This window comes from Neoarius graeffei, chromosome 15 (assembly GCF_027579695.1).
Source record: "Neoarius graeffei isolate fNeoGra1 chromosome 15, fNeoGra1.pri, whole genome shotgun sequence".
In the NCBI taxonomy this organism is placed as follows: domain Eukaryota; kingdom Metazoa; phylum Chordata; class Actinopteri; order Siluriformes; family Ariidae; genus Neoarius; species Neoarius graeffei.
In genome coordinates, this window is record NC_083583.1 from 21,405,957 (window position 1) to 21,425,406 (window position 19,450).

Here is a 19,450-nt window from a genome sequence, read left to right on the forward strand (position 1 = left end):
AGCTGGTTAAGAATGCAGTCCCGTGGTGGAATGAAGATTGTGTGATGGCTGTGAAAGTCAGGAATAGGGCTTTTAGAAAGGTGAAGCAATCACATAACTTTCAACGCTTTATTGAATATAAGCAGGTGCAGGCAGTTGTCAGGAGGGTCATTAGACAAAGGAAAAGGACTTACTGGAGAGAATATTGTAGCTCAATAGGTAGTAGTGTGGATATAAATGAAGTGTGGGGTATGATTAAGAAAATGGAGGGTAACAGAAGAGAGTGGGGCTATCCTATTCTTTCAGATGGAGACCAGCTGGCTGTGTCTGACATGGAAAAAGCGGAAATGATGGTGAAGACTTTGAGTAAGGTCCATAGTTCTGATAATCTGTCAGAAGAGGAAAGATGCGGGAGAGAAGAGACAATGAATATATTTGGCAGGGTTGTTCAAAAGAAAGAGAAATCAGAGGATAAATATAATGTTCCTTTCACATTGTTGGAGCTTAAAAATGCTTTGGAGAGGTGTGGGAATTCAGCCCCTGGGCAGGACGGAATCTGCTATCGAATGTTAGCTCATTTGAGTGACACGAGTCTGCGAACAGTTTTGAATCTGTACAATAGGGTGTGGGAGGAGGGACATATTCCAGCAGGATGGAAAGAGGCGGTCATTGTGCCTATAAAAAAACCAGGGAAGGATGCTAGTAACCCTGTCAATTACCGGCCTATAGCTTTGACCTCACAGTTAGGTAAGCTGATGGAAAAACTGGTCAATGGACAGCTAAGGCACTTTGTTGAGGAAAAGGGATTGTTGACAAGGTATCAAAGTGGTTTCAGGAAGGGACGGAACACAATTGACTATTATATGTCTTGAAGATGAAATCAGAAAAGCTCAGATAAATAGAGAAACTGTAGTGGCAGTGTTTCTGGATGTAGAAAAAGCGTATGATATGCTTTGGGTGGAGGGTCTTTTGATTAAGTTGCACCTGTTGGGTATTGGGGGAAATATTTTTAATTGGGTGATGGATTTTTTGAGAAACAGAAGCATTCAGGTCAAGATAGGGATGGACATATCAAGTCGATGTTTGGTTGAGAATGGAACTCCACAAGGAAGTGTGATCAGTCCTTTATTGTTTAATATAATGATCAATGATATTTTTTCTGATGTTCAGCCTGATATTGGACAGTCCCTGTTTGCAGATGATGGTGGATTGTGGAAGAGGGGGAAAAAATATGCGACACATTTTGAAGAAGGTCCAGGAGTCTCTGACTCTTGTAGAGGACTGGGGTAGGAAGTGGGGTTTCAGATTCTCAGTTGAGAAAACAAAAACAATGTTTTTTACAAGGAAGAGGGTCTGTGAAAACCTAAAGCTATATCTTTACAACCGTCCTGTGGAAAGGGTTTCTTGTTTTAAATTTCTAGGAGTGTTCTTTGACACTAGACTTAGTTGGAGAGTACATATCTCAAAAGTGGTGGATAAATGTAAAAATGTATTGAACCTGATGAGATGTCTTGCTGGAAGGAACTGGGGAGCAGATTTGACCTCTTTAAAATTGATCTATGTTTACCTGATCAGAACAAGGATTGATTATGGGTGCTTGGTTTATGCATCTGCAGCGACATCTGTACTGGCTAGGCTGGATGTAATCCAAGCGGCCGCGTTGAGATTATGTACTGGAGCGGTGCGATCTTCCCCAGTTTGTGCTCTACAGGTTGTGGCAGGAGAAATGCCTCTTGGGCTGAGGAGAAAACAGCTGCAGGCCAATTATTGGATTAATTTGATGGGACAGAGTCCTGGTCACCCTGTCAGAAGAGTGATTGAGCCAAGCTGGGAGAGGGAGGTGGCGAATCAGCACAGTTTTGGGTGGACTATAGAATCTGTTGCCCAGGAGTTGAATATTCTTCAGAGGACCTTTTGCCCAGGAGTATTGTGGCCGTTGATCCCTATGTGGCAGCTGGAGGTCCCAGAGATTGATCTAATATTACTTAAAACTAAGGAGCAAGATCCTGAAGCAGAGTTGGTGTATAGCTTTCATTGCCATGTAAAAGACAAATACCGTGATTATGTATTAATATTTACTGATGGGGGAAGGCACGGTGGTGTAGTGGTTAGCGCTGTCGCCTCACAGCAAGAAGGTCCTGGGTTCGAGCCCCGGGGCTGGCGAGGGCCTTTCTGTGTGGAGTTTGCATGTTCTCCCCGTGTCCGCGTGGGTTTCCTCCGGGTGCTCCGGTTTCCCCCACAGTCCAAAGACTTGCAGGTTAGGTTAACTGGTGACTCTAAATTGAGCGTAGGTGTGAATGTGAGTGTGAATGGTTGTCTGTGTCTATGTGTCAGCCCTGTGATGACCTGGCGACTTGTCCAGGGTGTACCCCGCCTTTCGCCCGTAGTCAGCTGGGATAGGCTCCAGCTTGCCTGCGACCCTGTAGAAGGATAAAGCGGCTAGAGATAATGAGATGAGATGAGATTTACTGATGGATCAAAGGATCAGGATACAGGGGCTACTGGGGCAGCTTTTGTAGTCCAAGGAATGAATGTGCAGGCCTCAAAGAGGACTTCTGATCTGTTGAGTGTGTTTACAGTGGAGTTGTATGCAATCCTGATGGCTGTGCAGTGGGCTGGACAACTTCAGAATAGGAAGGTGCTGATATGCAGCGACTCTGTGTCGGCTATCAGGAGTCTTGGGAAGGGAATGTCCAAGAGGCGACAAGACATAGTATATGACATCCTTTTGACAATTAGAGATGTGGGAAGATATGGAGTGACAGTGGCAATTTTATGGATACCTGCCCATGTGGGAATCAAGTTCAATGAAAAGGTGGATAAGCTGGCTAAGGAGGTGACGCGACGGGAAACAGTAGATGTTAGTCTGTCCTTATCAAAGTCTGAAGGCAAATCTATTGTGTGGCAGCAATCTCTTTTGAGATGGCAACATCTTTGGGAACAAGATATAAAGGGCAGGCATCTATTCTCAATAAATAATCGTGTTGCTGATTCAGTTAATGTTTGCGGAAGTGGTAAACGTAAGGAAGAGGTCATTATTACTAGATTGAGAATAGGTCATACGTGTCTGAATGGCTCATTATTTATTATAGGGAAACATCCGGATGGGCTATGCTCTTGTCAGCAGATGGAGACAGTTCAACATGTTTTATTGTTTTGTAGGAACTATGATTGCCATAGAAAAGTATTGATCAGTTCCTTGATGCAGAATGGCATGAAAGAGATATCATTGGAAAGTGTACTGGACATGGGGACAAATGTGAAGGGCAAACGGCATTTGATCAAGTTTTTACGAGATTCTGGTTTATATAACAGAATTTAGTTCTTTGACCGATTAATACTGTAGGTGGCAGCAATGCAACATATTGGATGCCAGCTGACGTAAAACTCTAAAGAAGAAGAACTCGCAACGCCTTGAGTGCTGAGTCGGGCTCTGTCAGCGTCTAATAAATGAAGCCCATAGGATTTGAATTGAATAGGCGCTTGTAGCGCGTTTGGTGGACACAGGCATTTAGGAATGGAACTGTGGAACATTCATCTGACAATGTTGACGTTGGTTTGGCCAGTTCAAATAACGAATATATTTTTCGGTAGGCGTATGCGCATACGCAAATCACTGAGCTCTTCAGTGAGTATACGGAAATCGCTGAGCTTTTCCAGTGGGCATACGGCGTAGACCTGCGTATCACGTAGACTACACCACTGCTCTGAAGTTTCCTTTGAAGATCTTCGTAGCTCGTGAGAAGAAAGTTCTGATCAGACAGGTTAGGACGGTCCAGCCGCTCCCAACACCAATAAAACTGCCTTTTGGTTGCAGTCTAGTACGTACTGAAAGAAATAACTGACAAAACCGGTTTATAACTCACTTGAGTTAAAAACGCGCGTGTTTCCTGGAGTCCACCGTGATCAAGGGTGGACAGAAGGAGGAGAACGTTCTAAAACGTGTCTCTTGCAGGAAAGAGTCGTGGTTTCGGACGGTCCGATGGTGAGCGTCCCTCTATGGTCTGTCCTCCGCTCAGTTCAGACACCAGAGACAAAGAAAAATGGAGTTTCCAAGTCTCTTATGTGAAACCTGAGGAATGATGTACGTGATCCCACCCAGGCGTGACGTAGTCAACGCGGAAGTGTAGTTCTTAGGCAGCTGGGCCATAGAAGGTTCACGCTGCACGCTACACGTTCACGTGAAGAACCGGACCCTGGGCCATTAAACTTCATGCTTGGATGTTCACGTGTTGCGTCTGTTCTACTTTGACCGAGTAACCAACAATATGGACTCTTCGGATGACGACGATTGCCTCATTCTGCTTTTACTGAGACAGAGGAAGAGAAAAAGGAACAGAATTTGGAGCCGAGAACACTTCCTTCTGAGAGAAACCCGTGGTGAATTTCACCGAACATTCTATAATCTGCTTGACAATCCCGATGAAGAACTATTTTTCAATTATACTATTCAATTATATTTTTTCTGAAGTTTTCCCCTGAAAGCATAGAGTTATCTCCCTAGACCCGTTCTGATTGGCTGGCGCGGCGGTGACCGCATGCATCGACTGGAATTTCCATCTTCACGCCTAGAAAAAAGTGTGCATGTTCATTTCTCGCTTCACGCGTGAAGTGTGCAGCGTGCAACGTGAACGCCGTTCTATGGCCCAGAGCAAGTCATGCTACGTTTGTCCACTTTTTTCTTTACACGCGTGTAGCGTGCAGCGTGAACCTTCTATGGCCCAGCTGCCTTAGACACAAGATGGCGGCATGATACCTACATTCCCCCTTTTGGTCTCAGGGGTATGACGGAGTCGTAGCACTGAGAGCACCGTACCGTATCATCGCCGTGTCCATAGTCCTTGAGGTAGACTTGTTCTGCACAGTTCATGGTGTTCTGTGAAGACTGTGTAAACTTGGGAGTTCCAGTGAGACAGTTGGAGGTAGAGGCTGTGAGGGAATTTTTAATGGATGAACATTATTATTCTCTGTGTTTCTGTGTGTTGAGCTCAAGTGGCCTATACTGAGAAAGATGTTTTTTCCTATGTTGTAATCACTTTTCTGTGGCCTTGGTGGTAATGAGCAGGGTGCTTGAGTTCATCCTAGCTTGCATTTTCTCATGATGTAACCACCTTTCCTGACCTTGGTGGTGATAAGCGGGGTGCCGGAGTTCTCATAACTACGCATCCGCCCGCGTGCCAGGTGCACGCTCTAACAGAGCTTCATAGAAAATCTTGAGCCAATAACGTGAAGATGCAAGCGGTAAACAAATGCCTTTAGAGTATAATAGATAGCAGCCACTAAAACACAACTCAGAGAGCGCACACGTACTCTCACATCACTAGAGGTGATGTTCTGCTTTAATTTTCTTTCTTATATACCTTTGTATGATTTATTTTAATAAATGACTGAAAAGACGACTGTTAAGCGTTCTGAAGTGTTTATTAGAAATTTCCATTACAATTTGGCATCCCCTGGGTAGGCCCTATGCGTCTGATCCTCGGACGACGGAACACTCCCAAGGCTACAGTGCGGAGCTGAGAACTCGGACGAGAGACCAGACCGTCAGGGCTCACCGAACCAGTAAGTGATAACTTTGCATTCTTGTGTAAAGAAATTAGTGGAAACAGTATTTAAAGAATGATACAAGAAATGGACAGAGATTGTCCCAGTCAAGGAAGACTGATATAAGAGACGGACAGAAGTTTGTCCGAGCCCAGGAGGACTGCTAAGCTGTGGTACCATCAATATGTTTGCCGAAACGGATAAACACAATTTTGAGACAATAAACCGCGAGTAGTTTATTGGGTTGTGTAAGAGAATTATCCGCCCAAGTGACGACTGGGTAACGGCTCACCTACTTGAGCGAAGGAAGTACGGGTGCGTGTCTCGACGGGACTCACGTTCAGCGATTCGTAACTGGGAAAGAATTGAATCTTGCTCCCTTTGTTCTGTGTGAACAACTGGCCCGTCGGAGGAACGGGATAGAGAGGTTCGATCACGAAGTCGCAAAGACACACCGGTGTGCACGCAAAATATTGATGAATTAACAGAGTACTGTCCTCCTCCAAATTCTGAAACAGAGAAATAGATTTTGTACACATGCGCGAGTTGTCTTTGAGGTTGTTGTGTTAAATGATACCTACTTTGGTTTAAGGCAAATGTCAGATAAATTGTTTACTAATAAGAACACACCTAAAGGATTATTGTGTCGCATTTTTGGACATAGTCCAACCTGTTCTTTTTGTGATCCTGATAAAGAAACTCAGCCGCTGTTGTCACAGCCTATTAATATAACAGTGTACAATGGGGAACAGAAGCAGCAAGTTAGAGAAAGGAAAGGAAGAAGCAGGTAAGCCTGAAGTTACATGTGCTATAGTAAGAAGTGGGTGTTCCTATGACAGCCCAAACATCCAGTTTATGAAAACCTCGTATGGCGAGGATTGTTTGGCACAGTTTGACATATGGGTAAAGGACTTAGGATTCCCTGAGAAGGGCAGTTTTAGTCCCAGGCAGATAGGACAGTTAGAAGAAAAGTTGAAACAGAAGGAAAAAGAAGAGCCTGCGGATAATGTTAAGTTCTTAGGGGACTGGAGGGCGTTTTCTGCATGGAAAGAAGAAACACTTAAGAGAGAGTACAAAAGAGAGAAACGACAGGCAAAATAATTGGGGATCTTTTTTAATGGGCCCCGACTCGTTATAAGTAGGCTGTCTTCCAAATGAGAATACATCGCTGTATTCTCAGTGTTTGAAATTTCAGATGGACCCTGACCTGGAGTCTGCCCCACCACCCCGACACACACTGCCTCCTCAGCAAGGCGGAGCATCATTCCCACAAGCGCCTCACCCACAGAGAAGGGGAGAAGTTGAGACGAAGGAAAAAAACTGAGCCTCTGGAATCTCCTCCAGCCTACCAGCCGCCTCCAGCATCAGCACCTCCCCTGCTTCTCCATCACACACGAGATCCGGTCTTACATATGGCGATGGAAAAGATACTCTCCTGGACCTGACCACGTGCTCACCAGTGGGTCCACAAGGCCATAATCTAAAGTCTGAAGTCCTTCATCTTCCAATGGTGGAAGTGGCTGGAGCTGATGGCGTGCTTTTAGTCCACAGACCCTGGACGACAGCGGACATGAAGGAAAGCATGGCTTCTCTTCCCAATGTGAGAGAGGTAGGAGGAAAGACATTTGGTAATGAGCTGTTGATATTTTGCAGAGAATTCCGACCGGCCACCCATGAACTTCGCCGCCTACTCATGATCAAGATGGGTATAGATTGGAACAAAGTTTCCAAAGAGTGGCCGGACGCTGACCAGCGAATGACTACACCAGACTGGACAGAGATGTGATTTTTCCGCGAATTCGCGGAATTCCGCTTTTTTCACCTCAAAACTTGAAAAAAAAAATGTTTCCGATTTTTCCCTCAAATCCACATTCGTATCCTATTCGTTCCGACTTTGTTTGAAAGATGGCAGCCTCGGATTTGCATCTTTACACCTCGATCACGGAGGCTGCCATCTTTCAACTCTTTGTTTGAAGCGAGCGCATTCATTGGTTGTTACAGAGCGATGGGCCAATCATGTACCTCGTTTCATCTCATTGACGTAATTACGTCATTTACGCAATTACGTCATTGAGATGAAACGAGGTACGTGACTGGCCCGTCGCTCTGTAACAACCAATGAACGCGCTTGTTAGATAGCTGTACGTAAGCTCGCTTCAGAGTTGAAAGATGGCAGCTTCCATGATCGAGCGTAAAGTGCGAGAGAGAGAGCGCGAGTGAGAGAGAGAGAGCGCGAGAGAGAGAGAGAGCGTGAGTGAGAGAGAGCGAGTGAGAGAGAGAGCGTGAGAGAGCACGCGCGAGTGAGAGAGAGAGAGCGAGCGCGCGAGTGAGAGAGCGCGCGAGTGAGAGAGCGAGCGAGAGTGTGTGCGCGAGTGAGAGAGTGAGCGAGAGTGTGTGTGTCAGAGTTGCATGTTGACCATTAAATTGGCTTGAATTTGTTAATCATGACAAGTTTTTTCTTGTGTGTTTGCTTGCCATTTTAGTACAATTTTTAAGTCAGAAAACCCCAGAACCCAGGAGCTTCGGGGGGCTTCCCCCCTTGTCCCCCCACCAGGGTGCTGCCCTGGACCAGCTGGGGGCCTGCGGCCCCCAGACCCCCGGCTAAAATTTTCAGATAATTTCACCAGCCCCAAATCACATCCTTGACTGGAGCGCGGCTGGCAATAGTGAGTATAGAGATACCATCACTGCTCTCTGTGCTCGTCTGGATAGTGCTTTTCCTTTGAACATAGACATGACTAAGATCAGTATGTGTAAGCAAGAAGATGGAGAAGGGATGTCAGCATTTCTCACCCGTCTCACTGCTGTGCATGAGAAACACAGTGGCCTGACCAGACCCGCGACCCTGGCTGGAGTGGAAGGCAGTCCTGAGGTCTGGGAAGCGCACCTGCGGAACAGTTTCATGAGCGGTATGGATCCAGCAGTGGCCAAGTTAGTAAAGCAGCTCTGTCTCCTGTGGGAAACCACCAGTCTCACCAAGATCGAGCAGTACGCTGTGCATGCAGAAAAGCTGCTGAAGGAGAAGACAAAGTCGACACAAAGAGACCAAGATCTACACGCCGCCACTCTCACTCTTTTCCAGACTGTTCAGCCTGGAGAAAAAGGAACAAGAAGAGGAAGAGGTCGAAGTAGGGGCCGAGGTCGAAGTAGGGGCCGAGACAGGACGACCTGGAGTTACTCGTCCTGGATAAAGGATGCAACCTGCTACAACTGCAATCAGAAGGGACACATTGCTCGAAACTGTCTCCACAGAAGCAGCCAGAAGCCCTGTGAGGAGTACAGCAAAGCAGACTGATGGGCGGATTCCGGGAACAGGCCCCACACAGAGAACAGGGGAGGTAACACACACACACACACCCCTGATGATACACATACACATAGACAGGAGCATTCACATAACGTTAAACACATTAGTAGCAGCCCCTGCATGCAACAGCAAGACTACACAGAAACGCCCGATATACCAGTCCAAATAAATACACCTGAAGTTGCATTAAGTTTGTTAAAATACACAACTACTCCTTTTTCTAAACTCCCTTGTATGCCCCTCACTGTGTGTGGGCATGTGTTAACCTTTTTAGTAGATTCTGGAGCAGCACACTCAGTGATACAACATGGGGTACTTCCAGTAGACCCACCGCTCAGCTCAAATTCTATTCAGACGATGGGGATCTCAGGACGACCTATAACCGAAACTTTCTCAGTCAACCTCCTGTGTGAAAGCGAGGGAGGAATAGTTACGTCCCACTCATTTCTCATCTCACATACATGTCCAGTGAATTTGTTAGCACGTGATTTAATGTGCAAATTAGGAGTAAATCTCATGTCCACTCCAGATGGGCTAACCATTGAAGTAAGTGAAATGTGCGGTGTGCAGTATGGGTTTGGAAGCCCCCTGTATGTGTATGTCTGGCCAGGGCCGTAACTACCATTGAGGACACCGAGGTCATGTCCTCGGCATTTTTTTCCCATGGTATTTTTTTTTTCACTCAGAAATGTGAAATTAATATATGATGAAAATCGTTCTGACTTTGATCGGTGGAAAATTCTAAATTCAGCTTGCATCCCCCTGTTCTCATTTGTTTGTCTAAAAATAAAGTCCACATAATCATTTTTAAACGAAGCTGAAATATCCGACATTGGAAACATTTCATATTAGGCAGCCTCGCGATAGTCAGCTAAGCACCATGGGATATACAAGAGCTGAGAAGTGTTCTCATCAAGGTCCGACTCCGCAGCCAGGCAGTTTGTCAATTAGTCGTGGAATCTGAAAATTGACATAAGATGAAGAAGTCTACTACACTAAAACAAACCAAACTCAGCTTTAGAAAGTCAACAAGTGAGAGAAAAAGAAAGAGGGAAGAAGGTGAGTTAATTTTGCCAGTCCGGAATGCTTATGATCATTAACAGTGCAATTTTAATTAGCATTTCAAGCAACAACAGTCGAAGCCACTTAGCTAGATAGAATTTTCGTTTTCCAGGCGGCACAAACTCTTTTATTCTCTCTCTCGATTTGATGCGTTTCAGATCAGAAAAGGCTGGACAGTCGTGACCTGTTGTTTATGAAGTTATTGGATACTGACGAGACTTGAGCTATTTTGCTAACTTACCAGACTATAGGCTAACGTGAACACAAGACACTATTGTTTTGATCATTGGTTTTATTTTCGAACGGAAATGAAAACGGGTAGCAAACTTATGTTCACATTTTATTTACAACATGATGTACCACCTCTGACTGCTTTCTGTCAATCATGAGCAGCCCAGCCGCGTTCACAGCTCCTCCTCCGATCACCAGCTGGAGATGAGCCTCCTCTCGGGAAGTCTTGTCCCGCCCCTCTTATTGACTCCCATCTCCAGTGAGGCTCAGTCTCCGAATGTGGCGTTTTAGTCGGTTTTGTCCAATAACCGTCTAGTATTTTGCTATTGAAAAGGGCATATATTTTTTAAAAAGCAATTGAAGTCCATTCAGGCTCGGCTAGATTGCGTTGTCACTCTCACTCACTCACACACTCTCTCATTCACTCTCTCTCACTCACACAATACTTTTGTGATCATGCAGTTTTTAAATTGTTAAAATAAACATGTTCACCTACATGTTCATCTTGTTGGGCTTGTGATTTTGACTCGTTTCCAAAATGTATGAAAAGTCACCATATTAGGACACTTTTTTTTTTTTTTTTTTTGGCAAATAAGATGTATCGCAATGTTTGATAGTCCGGGAGCCAAAGGCCCAAATTTGGCTGAACCTGGCTTCGTCGGTTAAAGTTTTTTTTTTTTGCTGTTTGTTGTTGTCCAAGGTCTACTCATTAAGATAAGAGAGGGTGCCCGGTGATATCCCTTGGGCAATTCCGGATATTGGCCCTTTATTGTTGGATGTGCTGCAGTCATAGCCTAAATTCTGACATTTTGACATTCTTCACTTTATGTTCACCAAAGTCTATATATCATACTTATTTTTGTGTTTGTTAACATAATAGGATGAGTTTAAGGCCTGGGGGTGGGGTTCCAGCCATGGTTGGGGGTGTGGCCATGCAATTGGGGGCGGGGCTTATACCAAAAAGCCCTTTATTACTCTATTACTTTGGTTGTTAATGCGAGCCTTAAATTATTAGGCATACACTCCATTGTCATCCTTGTGTTTACTTCTGCAGGGGGATATGAGGGACACAATTAGCTAATTCAAGCCAACTTGTGTAGCTATCTTGCTAACTCTGTCAATCACACTGCCCCCAAAAGATCACAGCACGCATAAGCTAAGCAGAGAAACTATTTGACTGTAATCATGAAAGAGCAGTGACATGTACTCACTGCTCACCAGTGAACTAGACCCATAGTTTCACAACACTGGCTAGCACACCCAACTCTCACCTAGTAAATGCTAGTCACTGATTTTTTTAAGCTAATACATTAAGCTAATAGATTGCTTATTTTAACGATATTGACTGTTGAAATAGTAATGTCCCTGGTTCCCTAGTAAAATTCAGGGCATTGTCCCCGATTATCATCTCAAAAGTCTGTTAACCTTACCCTCACCCCCACTCCAAACCACACTGCTTGTGGACTGAGAGTCATGTGCACTAGCCAGTCCACTGACTAGCACGACTTTTAAAACGTTGGGCAGTAAGGTTTCCTTAAGCTAATAGATTGCTTATTTTTACGATATTGACTGTTGAAATAGTAATGTTCCTGGTTCCCTAGTAAAATTCAGGGCATTGTCCCCGATTCACCCCCACTCCAAACCACACTGCTCTTCCACTGACTAGCACGACTTTTAAAACGTTGGGGAGTAAGGTTTACTTAACATTCTCCTCTATACTAGCTGGCATCCAGTACATAAGCATATTTTTACAGACACTAAGCAATGGCAAAGGGTTTAGAGGGGTTTTTTTTTCATCTGAACTCTTAGTTCTTTCCTTAAATAGTTTTTGTGTTTTGTGTGTGTTTGCATACTGTATGTAATTATTTTACATAATTATTGCTCATTAGTGTGTGTGCATGTGTATGTGTGTGCGTGTGCATGCATGCATGCACGTACATGCTTTATGTACTGTAGTTCTTGTATCAAAATTGTTAATTTTGCAAATTTATGAAAGGGTCAATTACACGTTTGACTAATTTGAATGACAGTAAAGCGTGAATACTGTACAGCCAATTTGGTTAATTGAAAATCAGTATCTTTTGCTATTCTTGTGTGTGTGCGCGCATGCTGTATATGCCATTTTGCATGCTTGATATATTGCATACTGTAGTTTTACATAGTGGATCACTGGTGTGAGTGTATATGCATGCTGTATATAGTTCTATTGCATGCTGTATATACAGTAGTTTTTACATAGTGGATCACTGGTGTGAATGTATATGCATGCTGTATATATTTCTATTTCATGCTGTATATACAGTAGTTCTTTTACATAGTGGATCACTGGTGTGAGTGTATGCATGCTGTATATAGTTCTATTGCATGCTGTAGTTCTTTTACATAGTGGATCACTGGTGTGAGTGTATACATGCTGTATATAGTTCGTTTACATAGTGGATCATTGGTGTGAGTGTATGCATGCTGTATATAGTTCTTTTACATAGTTATTGGTCATTAGTGTGTGTGTGTGCGCGCGCATGCTGTATATAGTTCTTTTGCATGCTGTATAGTTCTTACATAGATATTGATCATTATTTTGTATTAACTGTAGAGTTTATGTAATACTTGTATAAAAATCGCTAATTTGGAAAAGTGATGAAAGGGTTAATTAATCCACATTTGATGTATCTGAATGACAAATATAGAGAAAAATGTGAATACCTATCAGATACAGCCAACTTGGTGCATTTAATATCAGTATTTACACTGATATTATTTTTTTTGTATTTTCTTCCATTGTTTGGGCATATAGGGCATTAAAGGGTTAATATATTAAATTGCCCAAAGGATATCACCGGGCACCCTCTTAAATCTTGAAGAGCTACCTCAAATCTATAAGATAAAGCAAAAAAAAAAACTTTAACCAAAAATTCCGGGTCCGACCCCATGGCTCCCGGACTATGACCTCGGTATTTGAAAAATCCTGGTTACGGCCCTGTGTCTGGCGGCTCTGCTCAGATCAGCTCACACAAACTCCAAAACACCTTGTACAGCTCTCACGCTTGAACACCTCATCAGTTGACACAGATTATATGAAAGAGGAAGATTTGCATTGTACAGCACATGTTCACCAAGGGCAAGATGTAGAGTTTGAAAAGACTTGGTTTGCAGACCCCCACACACGTGAAAGATTGACCCTCAAAACTACATATTGGTCTAAACATTATTGTGCTGTGCAGGTCCATTTTACTCGTTGTCCAAACAGCTGCATCAATGCTAATCGCAGTGTTCTCAAACATGTTATGCACGGTCTCAGAACAGAGGACTCTGAGGTTGACTGCTGCCAACATGATTTCTTTGACATCATTGATTCTATACCCCATGTCTCATTAGCAAAACCGCGAGCCGCCCATTGGAAAGACGTGGGGAAGTGGGTCAAGAAGTGTGCAGCCAATGACAATGAATGGTCCCGAACAGAGGACCCTAGTGTGTTGTTTTGTCAAAGGCTTGGGGTCTACAAGCAAAGTCAGGCTGTGTGTGTGCATGTTAAGCGCAGCGTAATACTAGCCACTGATGACCAGGGTCCTGGGGACCCCAGCCATAGTGGCCTGTTTGTCTCTGTTTCCACAGGCATAACTCCAGCAGAGGTGCGCCCCAAATTGGCAGGAGTTCCAAATTCCGTTTGGGCAAAGGGTAAACATGATGTGGGCCTAATAAAGAATGCTGAACCAGTGGTGATCACCCCCAAATCGGATTTCAGGCCTAGGCAGACCCAGTATCCACTCAAACCAGAAGCAATTGCAGGTATAAAACCAGTCTTTTGATTCGTTGCTGAAGGCAGGTGTAATTGTCCCTTGCCCGGACTCTCCAGTGCGCACTCCTATTTTTCCAGTTAAGAAGGCAAGAAAATCGTCTCAGCCCGATGAGTGGAGGTTTGTCCAAGATCTGCAAGCAGTCAATGCTGCGGTTGTTCCGTGCGCACCTGACGTCCCTAACCCATACACCATTTTGGGCCAGGTGCCTGCTGACAGTAAGTGGTTTTCAGTGGTGGATCTAGCAAATGCGTTCTTTTCTATTCCTATACATAAAGACAGCCAGTATTGGTTTGCCTTTATGTATGATGGTCGTCCATACACTTTCACTCGTTTGTGCCAGGGTTACTGTGAGTCCCCAACCATATACAACCAGTGCCTCAGAGACAGCCTCGCTTCGTTAACTTTGTCACCAAGATCAGCTTTGCTGCAGTATGTTGACGATTTAATGATTTGTGCCCCAACTAAAGCTCAATGTGAGGATGACACCATAATGCTACTGCGACACCTCGCTAAGGAAGGTCATAAGGCTAGCCTCACAAAATTACAGTTTGCAAAACAGAAGGTGCATTTCTTGGGGCATGATATCACAGGGGAGGGAAAAACGCTGTCTGCAGACAGAGTCTCAGCTATTCAGAAAATTCCCAAGCCGATCACTGTGAAACAAGTTTTGTCATTTTTGGGTATGTGTTCCTATTGCAGAGCATTCATTCCGAATTATTCCATCCTGGAAAGTCCAGTGAGGGAGCTCGTGCACGGTTCATCCCTCACCGCTTCATCACCTGTCGTATGGACACCAGAAGCTGAAGAAGCATTCCTGGCCCTAAAAGGCGCCCTGCAGACCACACCCACACTGGGGCTGCCTGATCCCAATAAACCATTTGTTCAAACTGTAGATGAAAAGAAGGGTTTTATGACCTCTGTTCTTTTGCAGAAACACGGGGATAGATTGAGACCTGTAGCTTACTTCTCCAGCAGGCTGGATCCAGTGGCGGCTGGACTTCCTGTTTGCCTGCGTGCAGTTGCTGCAGCTGAAAAGGCGGTAACTGCCTCCAGAAATATTGTAGGGTATTCTAACCTCACCCTTTTGGTCCCACATGCTGTCTCCCTGCTTCTGTTGGAGAAAAAGACGTCACATTTGTCAGCACAGAGATGGCTGAAGTATAACACAGTCATACTTGATGTGCCTAACATCACTGTGAAACATTGTACTGTTCTGAATCCTGCCTCTCTTCTCCCTACAGAGGACGATGGAGAGCCACATGACTGTGTTGCTCTCACTAACGATTTTTGTTCCCCCAGGGCAGATTTAAAGAGCGACCCTTTGGAAAATCCAGACATGATTCTCTATGTGGATGGTTCAGCCTCCAGAGACCCAGAGACGGGAAAGAACAAAGTAGGTTTTGCCGTAGTCTCAGATCACGAGGTCCTCAAGGCGTCACGTCTGCCCTCGAACCTGTCGGCGCAGGCTGCAGAGCTCTGTGCCCTCATTGAGGCATGCAAAATTGGCACATGGGCTCACCCATGTGTCAAAAGGGGGGATGATGGCAGAAGTAACAAAGAGATGGTTCACAAAGGGGTTTTCAAATTATGCTGCAAAATTTTGCAAGCAATGCTTGATATGTGCACAACATAATGCAGGTCAAGGTATCAGACTAACTCAAGCAGCACACCCAATACCAGACAAACCATTTGATCACCTCCAAATGGACTTTATTGAACTGACACCTAGTGAAGGGAAAAGGTACTGCCTGGTAATAGTTGACATGTTTTCAAAATGGGTAGAAGTATTCCCCACAGCTAAACAAGACTCAGAGGCGGTAGTCAAAGCACTCCTGAGAGATGTAATTCCTAGGTGGGGTATACCTAGCAAAATCCCAAGTGACAATGGAACACCCTTTGTTAATGCAGCCCTAAAGAAAATAGGAGCATTCCTAGGGATAGACCTGAAACAACATTGTGCCTATCATCCTGCCAGTGCGGGAGCAGTAGAGGGGGAAAATGGGTCACTTAAAAATAAACTAAGCAAAGCTTGTGCAGAAACAGGGCTAGGATGGACAAAGGTCCTCCCTGTAGCACTCACACAAATGAGGATGCAAACTAGGTCCAGGCGTGGGCCTGAGCATCTTGATCCTAATGGGGCTCATGGGAGGATTCGTGTGGTGGTCGATACAGGGAACCCAGACTGACACAGAATCGAGACGAGGGAGACATCCAACTCATAATTTGTATTGGCAGTATGCTAATTTTACAGCTAAACAAGCTAACAGGTCAAATTGTCTAGTTTGCTCAACTCTGCCACCGTTACACAACCATTCGTGTTCGAGATCGCCAACACAACGGATGAAGACACTGCGCAAGCATGGCGAGCTGTGATGGAAGCTGTCTGCAATGATGTAGAAGACTGTAGTGTCACGTATCAAGGTGGGGGAGACGACCCAAGGGTAGAAATTAGTGTAAATAAATTAGGAAAGGGGATAAATTATACCTTATGCGCAGGGCGAAAGGGTGATCCAAACTCAAACCTCGTAGGGAAGGTCAAGGAAACTAGGTGTTCAACCATTTGCACTGTGCAGGGTTCAGTCCCAAATCCAAATGTGACTTGCACGGGACGAAGTGGCACTCTGTACAAGCAAGGCAGAAAAGCGATAACAGGAAGTGACTTAGGACCAGGAGGGAATCTAACTCAGTTAGCGGGTCCAACCTTCTATTACCCAGGCTGGCAGTGGAAGTGTGGTCACTATGTGTATAACTTTCTTCCGGTAGATTGGAAAGGCACATGTGCCCTGATCCAATTAGATGCCCACCTAATAATAGCAACCCCTGAGACGAGTGGCAGACGACGCAGAAGTGTCGACAATGATTTTCCTCCTCCAGAACATCAGCTGCAACCCAAGGTGAAGAAATTCTTTCAGGCACTGTTTCCACAGTACGGGATAACACAACTCTGGAGTGAACTTGAGGTGGTGCATTATAGGCTGGCGCAGTTTGTGAATTCAACCATAGAGGCCATGGAGAGCGTGAGAACTGAATTGACCGCACTCAGGTTAATGACGACACAGAATCGCATGGCCCTCGACATCCTTTTGGCAAAGGAAGGTGGAGTGTGTGTCATGATAGAACACTGTTGTACGTACATTCCTGAAAACGACGGAAATCATGGTAACATCACTGAGGCACTGAACAAGATGCGCAAGGTTGCTGAACAATTACGAGCAGATGAACATGGAGGAGATAGAGACAGCTGGTGGCGCTGGTTTAGTGGATGGAAGACTCTAATTCTATCCACCATACTGGTCCTGGGCTTAGTGATTGTGATGTTATGTTTGCTCCCTGTTCTCTGTCAATGTTGTATGTCTGTGTTTCAGAGGCAGCTGACAAATATCGGTTACCAGATGGTGAAAATAGACTCCGATGACTTGCCTGACTGGCCTCCAAACCCACACGAAGACTGTAACCCACCGTTCCATGACAGCACAGTTGACATGAAATTAGTCCTGACTTAAAACACTTTCATTATGATTGTTTCCTGTTCTGTTATTCCTGATCTATGTATATGGCTTGCTAGCATTTATTTAAGATGTGTATGTCTTATAAAAACAGCCTTAGCGTTATCCCTGTACACTCAATGACGTGTTAAGTCGAATCTCTCTGAGAACTCGTATCACTGAAACTGTGTACAGTTCTTTTCTTTCCTTTTAGCAATTTATCCTATAGGATAAAAAGGGGGGAATGTGAGGGAATTTTTAATGGATGAACATTATTATTCTCTGTGTTTCTGTGTTGAGCTCAAGTGGCCTATACTGAGAAAGATGTTTTTTCCTATGTTGTAATCACTTTTCTGTGGCCTTGGTGGTAATGAGCAGGGTGCTTGAGTTCATCCTAGCTTGCATTTTCTCATGATGTAACCACCTTTCCTGACCTTGGTGGTGATAAGCGGGGTGCCTGAGTTCTCATAACTACGCATCCGCCCGCGTGCCAGGTGCACGCTCTAACAAAGCTTCATAGAAAATCTTGAGCCAATCACGTGAAGATGCAAGCAGTAAACAAATGCCTTTAGAGTATAATAGATAGCAGCCACTAAAACACAACTCAGAGAGCGCACGCATACTCTCACATCACTAGAGGTGATGTTCTGCTTTAATTTTCTTTCTTATATACCTTTGTATGATTTACTTTAATAAATGACTGAAAAGACGACTGTTAAGCGTTCTGAAGTGTTTATTAGAAATTTCCATTACAAGGCACTTGAGCATATAATCACCATAGGCACTTTGGGCATATAATCACTAACTAGACTAGGGTTACCTCAGAGTTCAAACAGTGAACGTTACATATTTTTCCAGTGAAGACTACATATATACTTCATTTCAGTACAGGTTACATGTATACTTCATTTCAGTGAACACTACATATATATATATATATATATATATATATATATATATATATATATATATATATATATACACACACCATTTCCTACTCAAAGGAAGAAAAAAAAATAAAACAAGAAAAGAGAGGAAGTGGAGTAGAGAAAAGAAGTGTTAGTGTTTAGGGTGTTAAACCTAATCTTCTGGCAAAGTAACCGCAACAGATGGTTTGGCCAGAAAGCGTGCACTACTATGGCCGAAGCTGTCAGGAACGCAGACCCCTTTATCCAGCTTGGCATATAGCGTCGCTATTCGTTTGTGTAGCATGCATGCGATACCAGCAGAAAAGACCCAGCCACAGAGAAGTAGTCCCAAAACAATCAGACTTAGGGCAGATTTGAGGTCAAGTAACCCTCTGATCGGAGTTGGGAGACTATGGTTGAAATTCCATTCTGATCTACACTAAATTCCCCCGTTTTGGTCCCTTCAACCAGCAATTGCTGTTGGAGGGTGTTACTGATCTCAAGATCATAACCTTCGAATGCATCTATCATCTCAATCTCCGAATCGTACCCGTCACTACTAAGATGGTGTAGGGTGATGTCACCTATTGCCGCTTTTCCACTACAAACGCGGCTGAGTCGGGCTGAACCGTGCCGTGCTGAGTTGGGCTGAGTCAAGCTGAGCGGGGCTATTGGAGTTGCATTTCGACTACAACCGCACTGAACCGTGCTGGCTGGAAGTGGGTGGACACATTGGGTGGAGTTAGCGAAAGTGGGTGGACGTCACGTGATGTCGTTAAGTGGCACAAACAGTGACATCAGTGATCTTTTAAGCGGTAGTCTCACGACCCAGATAGTAAACAATAAACATGGAGGACATGGAGTCGTTAGTGTTGTTGGTCTTGGTGCTGTGGCTTGTTGTCACCGACAACGCCAACAGATACTCGCAAGAGCGTATAGATGAGGCGAGGCGCATAAGGCTTCAGAAATTCTCGTAATTCTTCTTCTTCCAGGTTTGCGGTGTTTACAGATCCCAGCGTGCTCGCGGGGCGTGTGTGGGCATGTGAGGACACTCCTCCTCACCAATCAGTGCACAGGGGAGTGTCTGCTCACGCCCCCAGCCTCACTCAGCTCGGTTTGGCTCGCTTCAGCCCTACT

General features: G+C 44.6%; 3 protein-coding genes across 5 annotated transcripts in view; 2 read left to right on the top strand and 1 right to left on the bottom strand.

Moving 5' to 3' along the window:
- Window positions 1-7,529, top strand: part of LOC132899249 (trafficking protein particle complex subunit 10-like) — a 48,605-nt gene extending 41,076 nt beyond the window's left edge. For both annotated transcript variants that reach the window (XR_009656672.1, XR_009656673.1), the window contains 2 exons: window positions 5,441-5,541; window positions 6,719-7,529. The gene's annotated coding sequence lies outside the window, so the exon portion shown is untranslated. The remainder of the gene's footprint in view (window positions 1-5,440; window positions 5,542-6,718) is intronic.
- LOC132899246 (mitofusin-1-like) overlaps window positions 1-19,450 on the bottom strand; it is a 54,571-nt gene that overhangs the window by 20,690 nt on the left and 14,431 nt on the right. The gene's annotated exons all lie outside the window — the stretch shown is intronic.
- Window positions 7,614-13,821, top strand: LOC132899248 (uncharacterized). Its single transcript, XM_060940995.1, has 2 exons — window positions 7,614-8,861; window positions 13,736-13,821. The coding sequence occupies exon 1, from the start codon at window positions 8,258-8,260 to the stop codon at window positions 8,816-8,818; it is 561 nt and encodes a 186-aa protein (XP_060796978.1). The 5' UTR covers window positions 7,614-8,257; the 3' UTR covers window positions 8,819-8,861; window positions 13,736-13,821.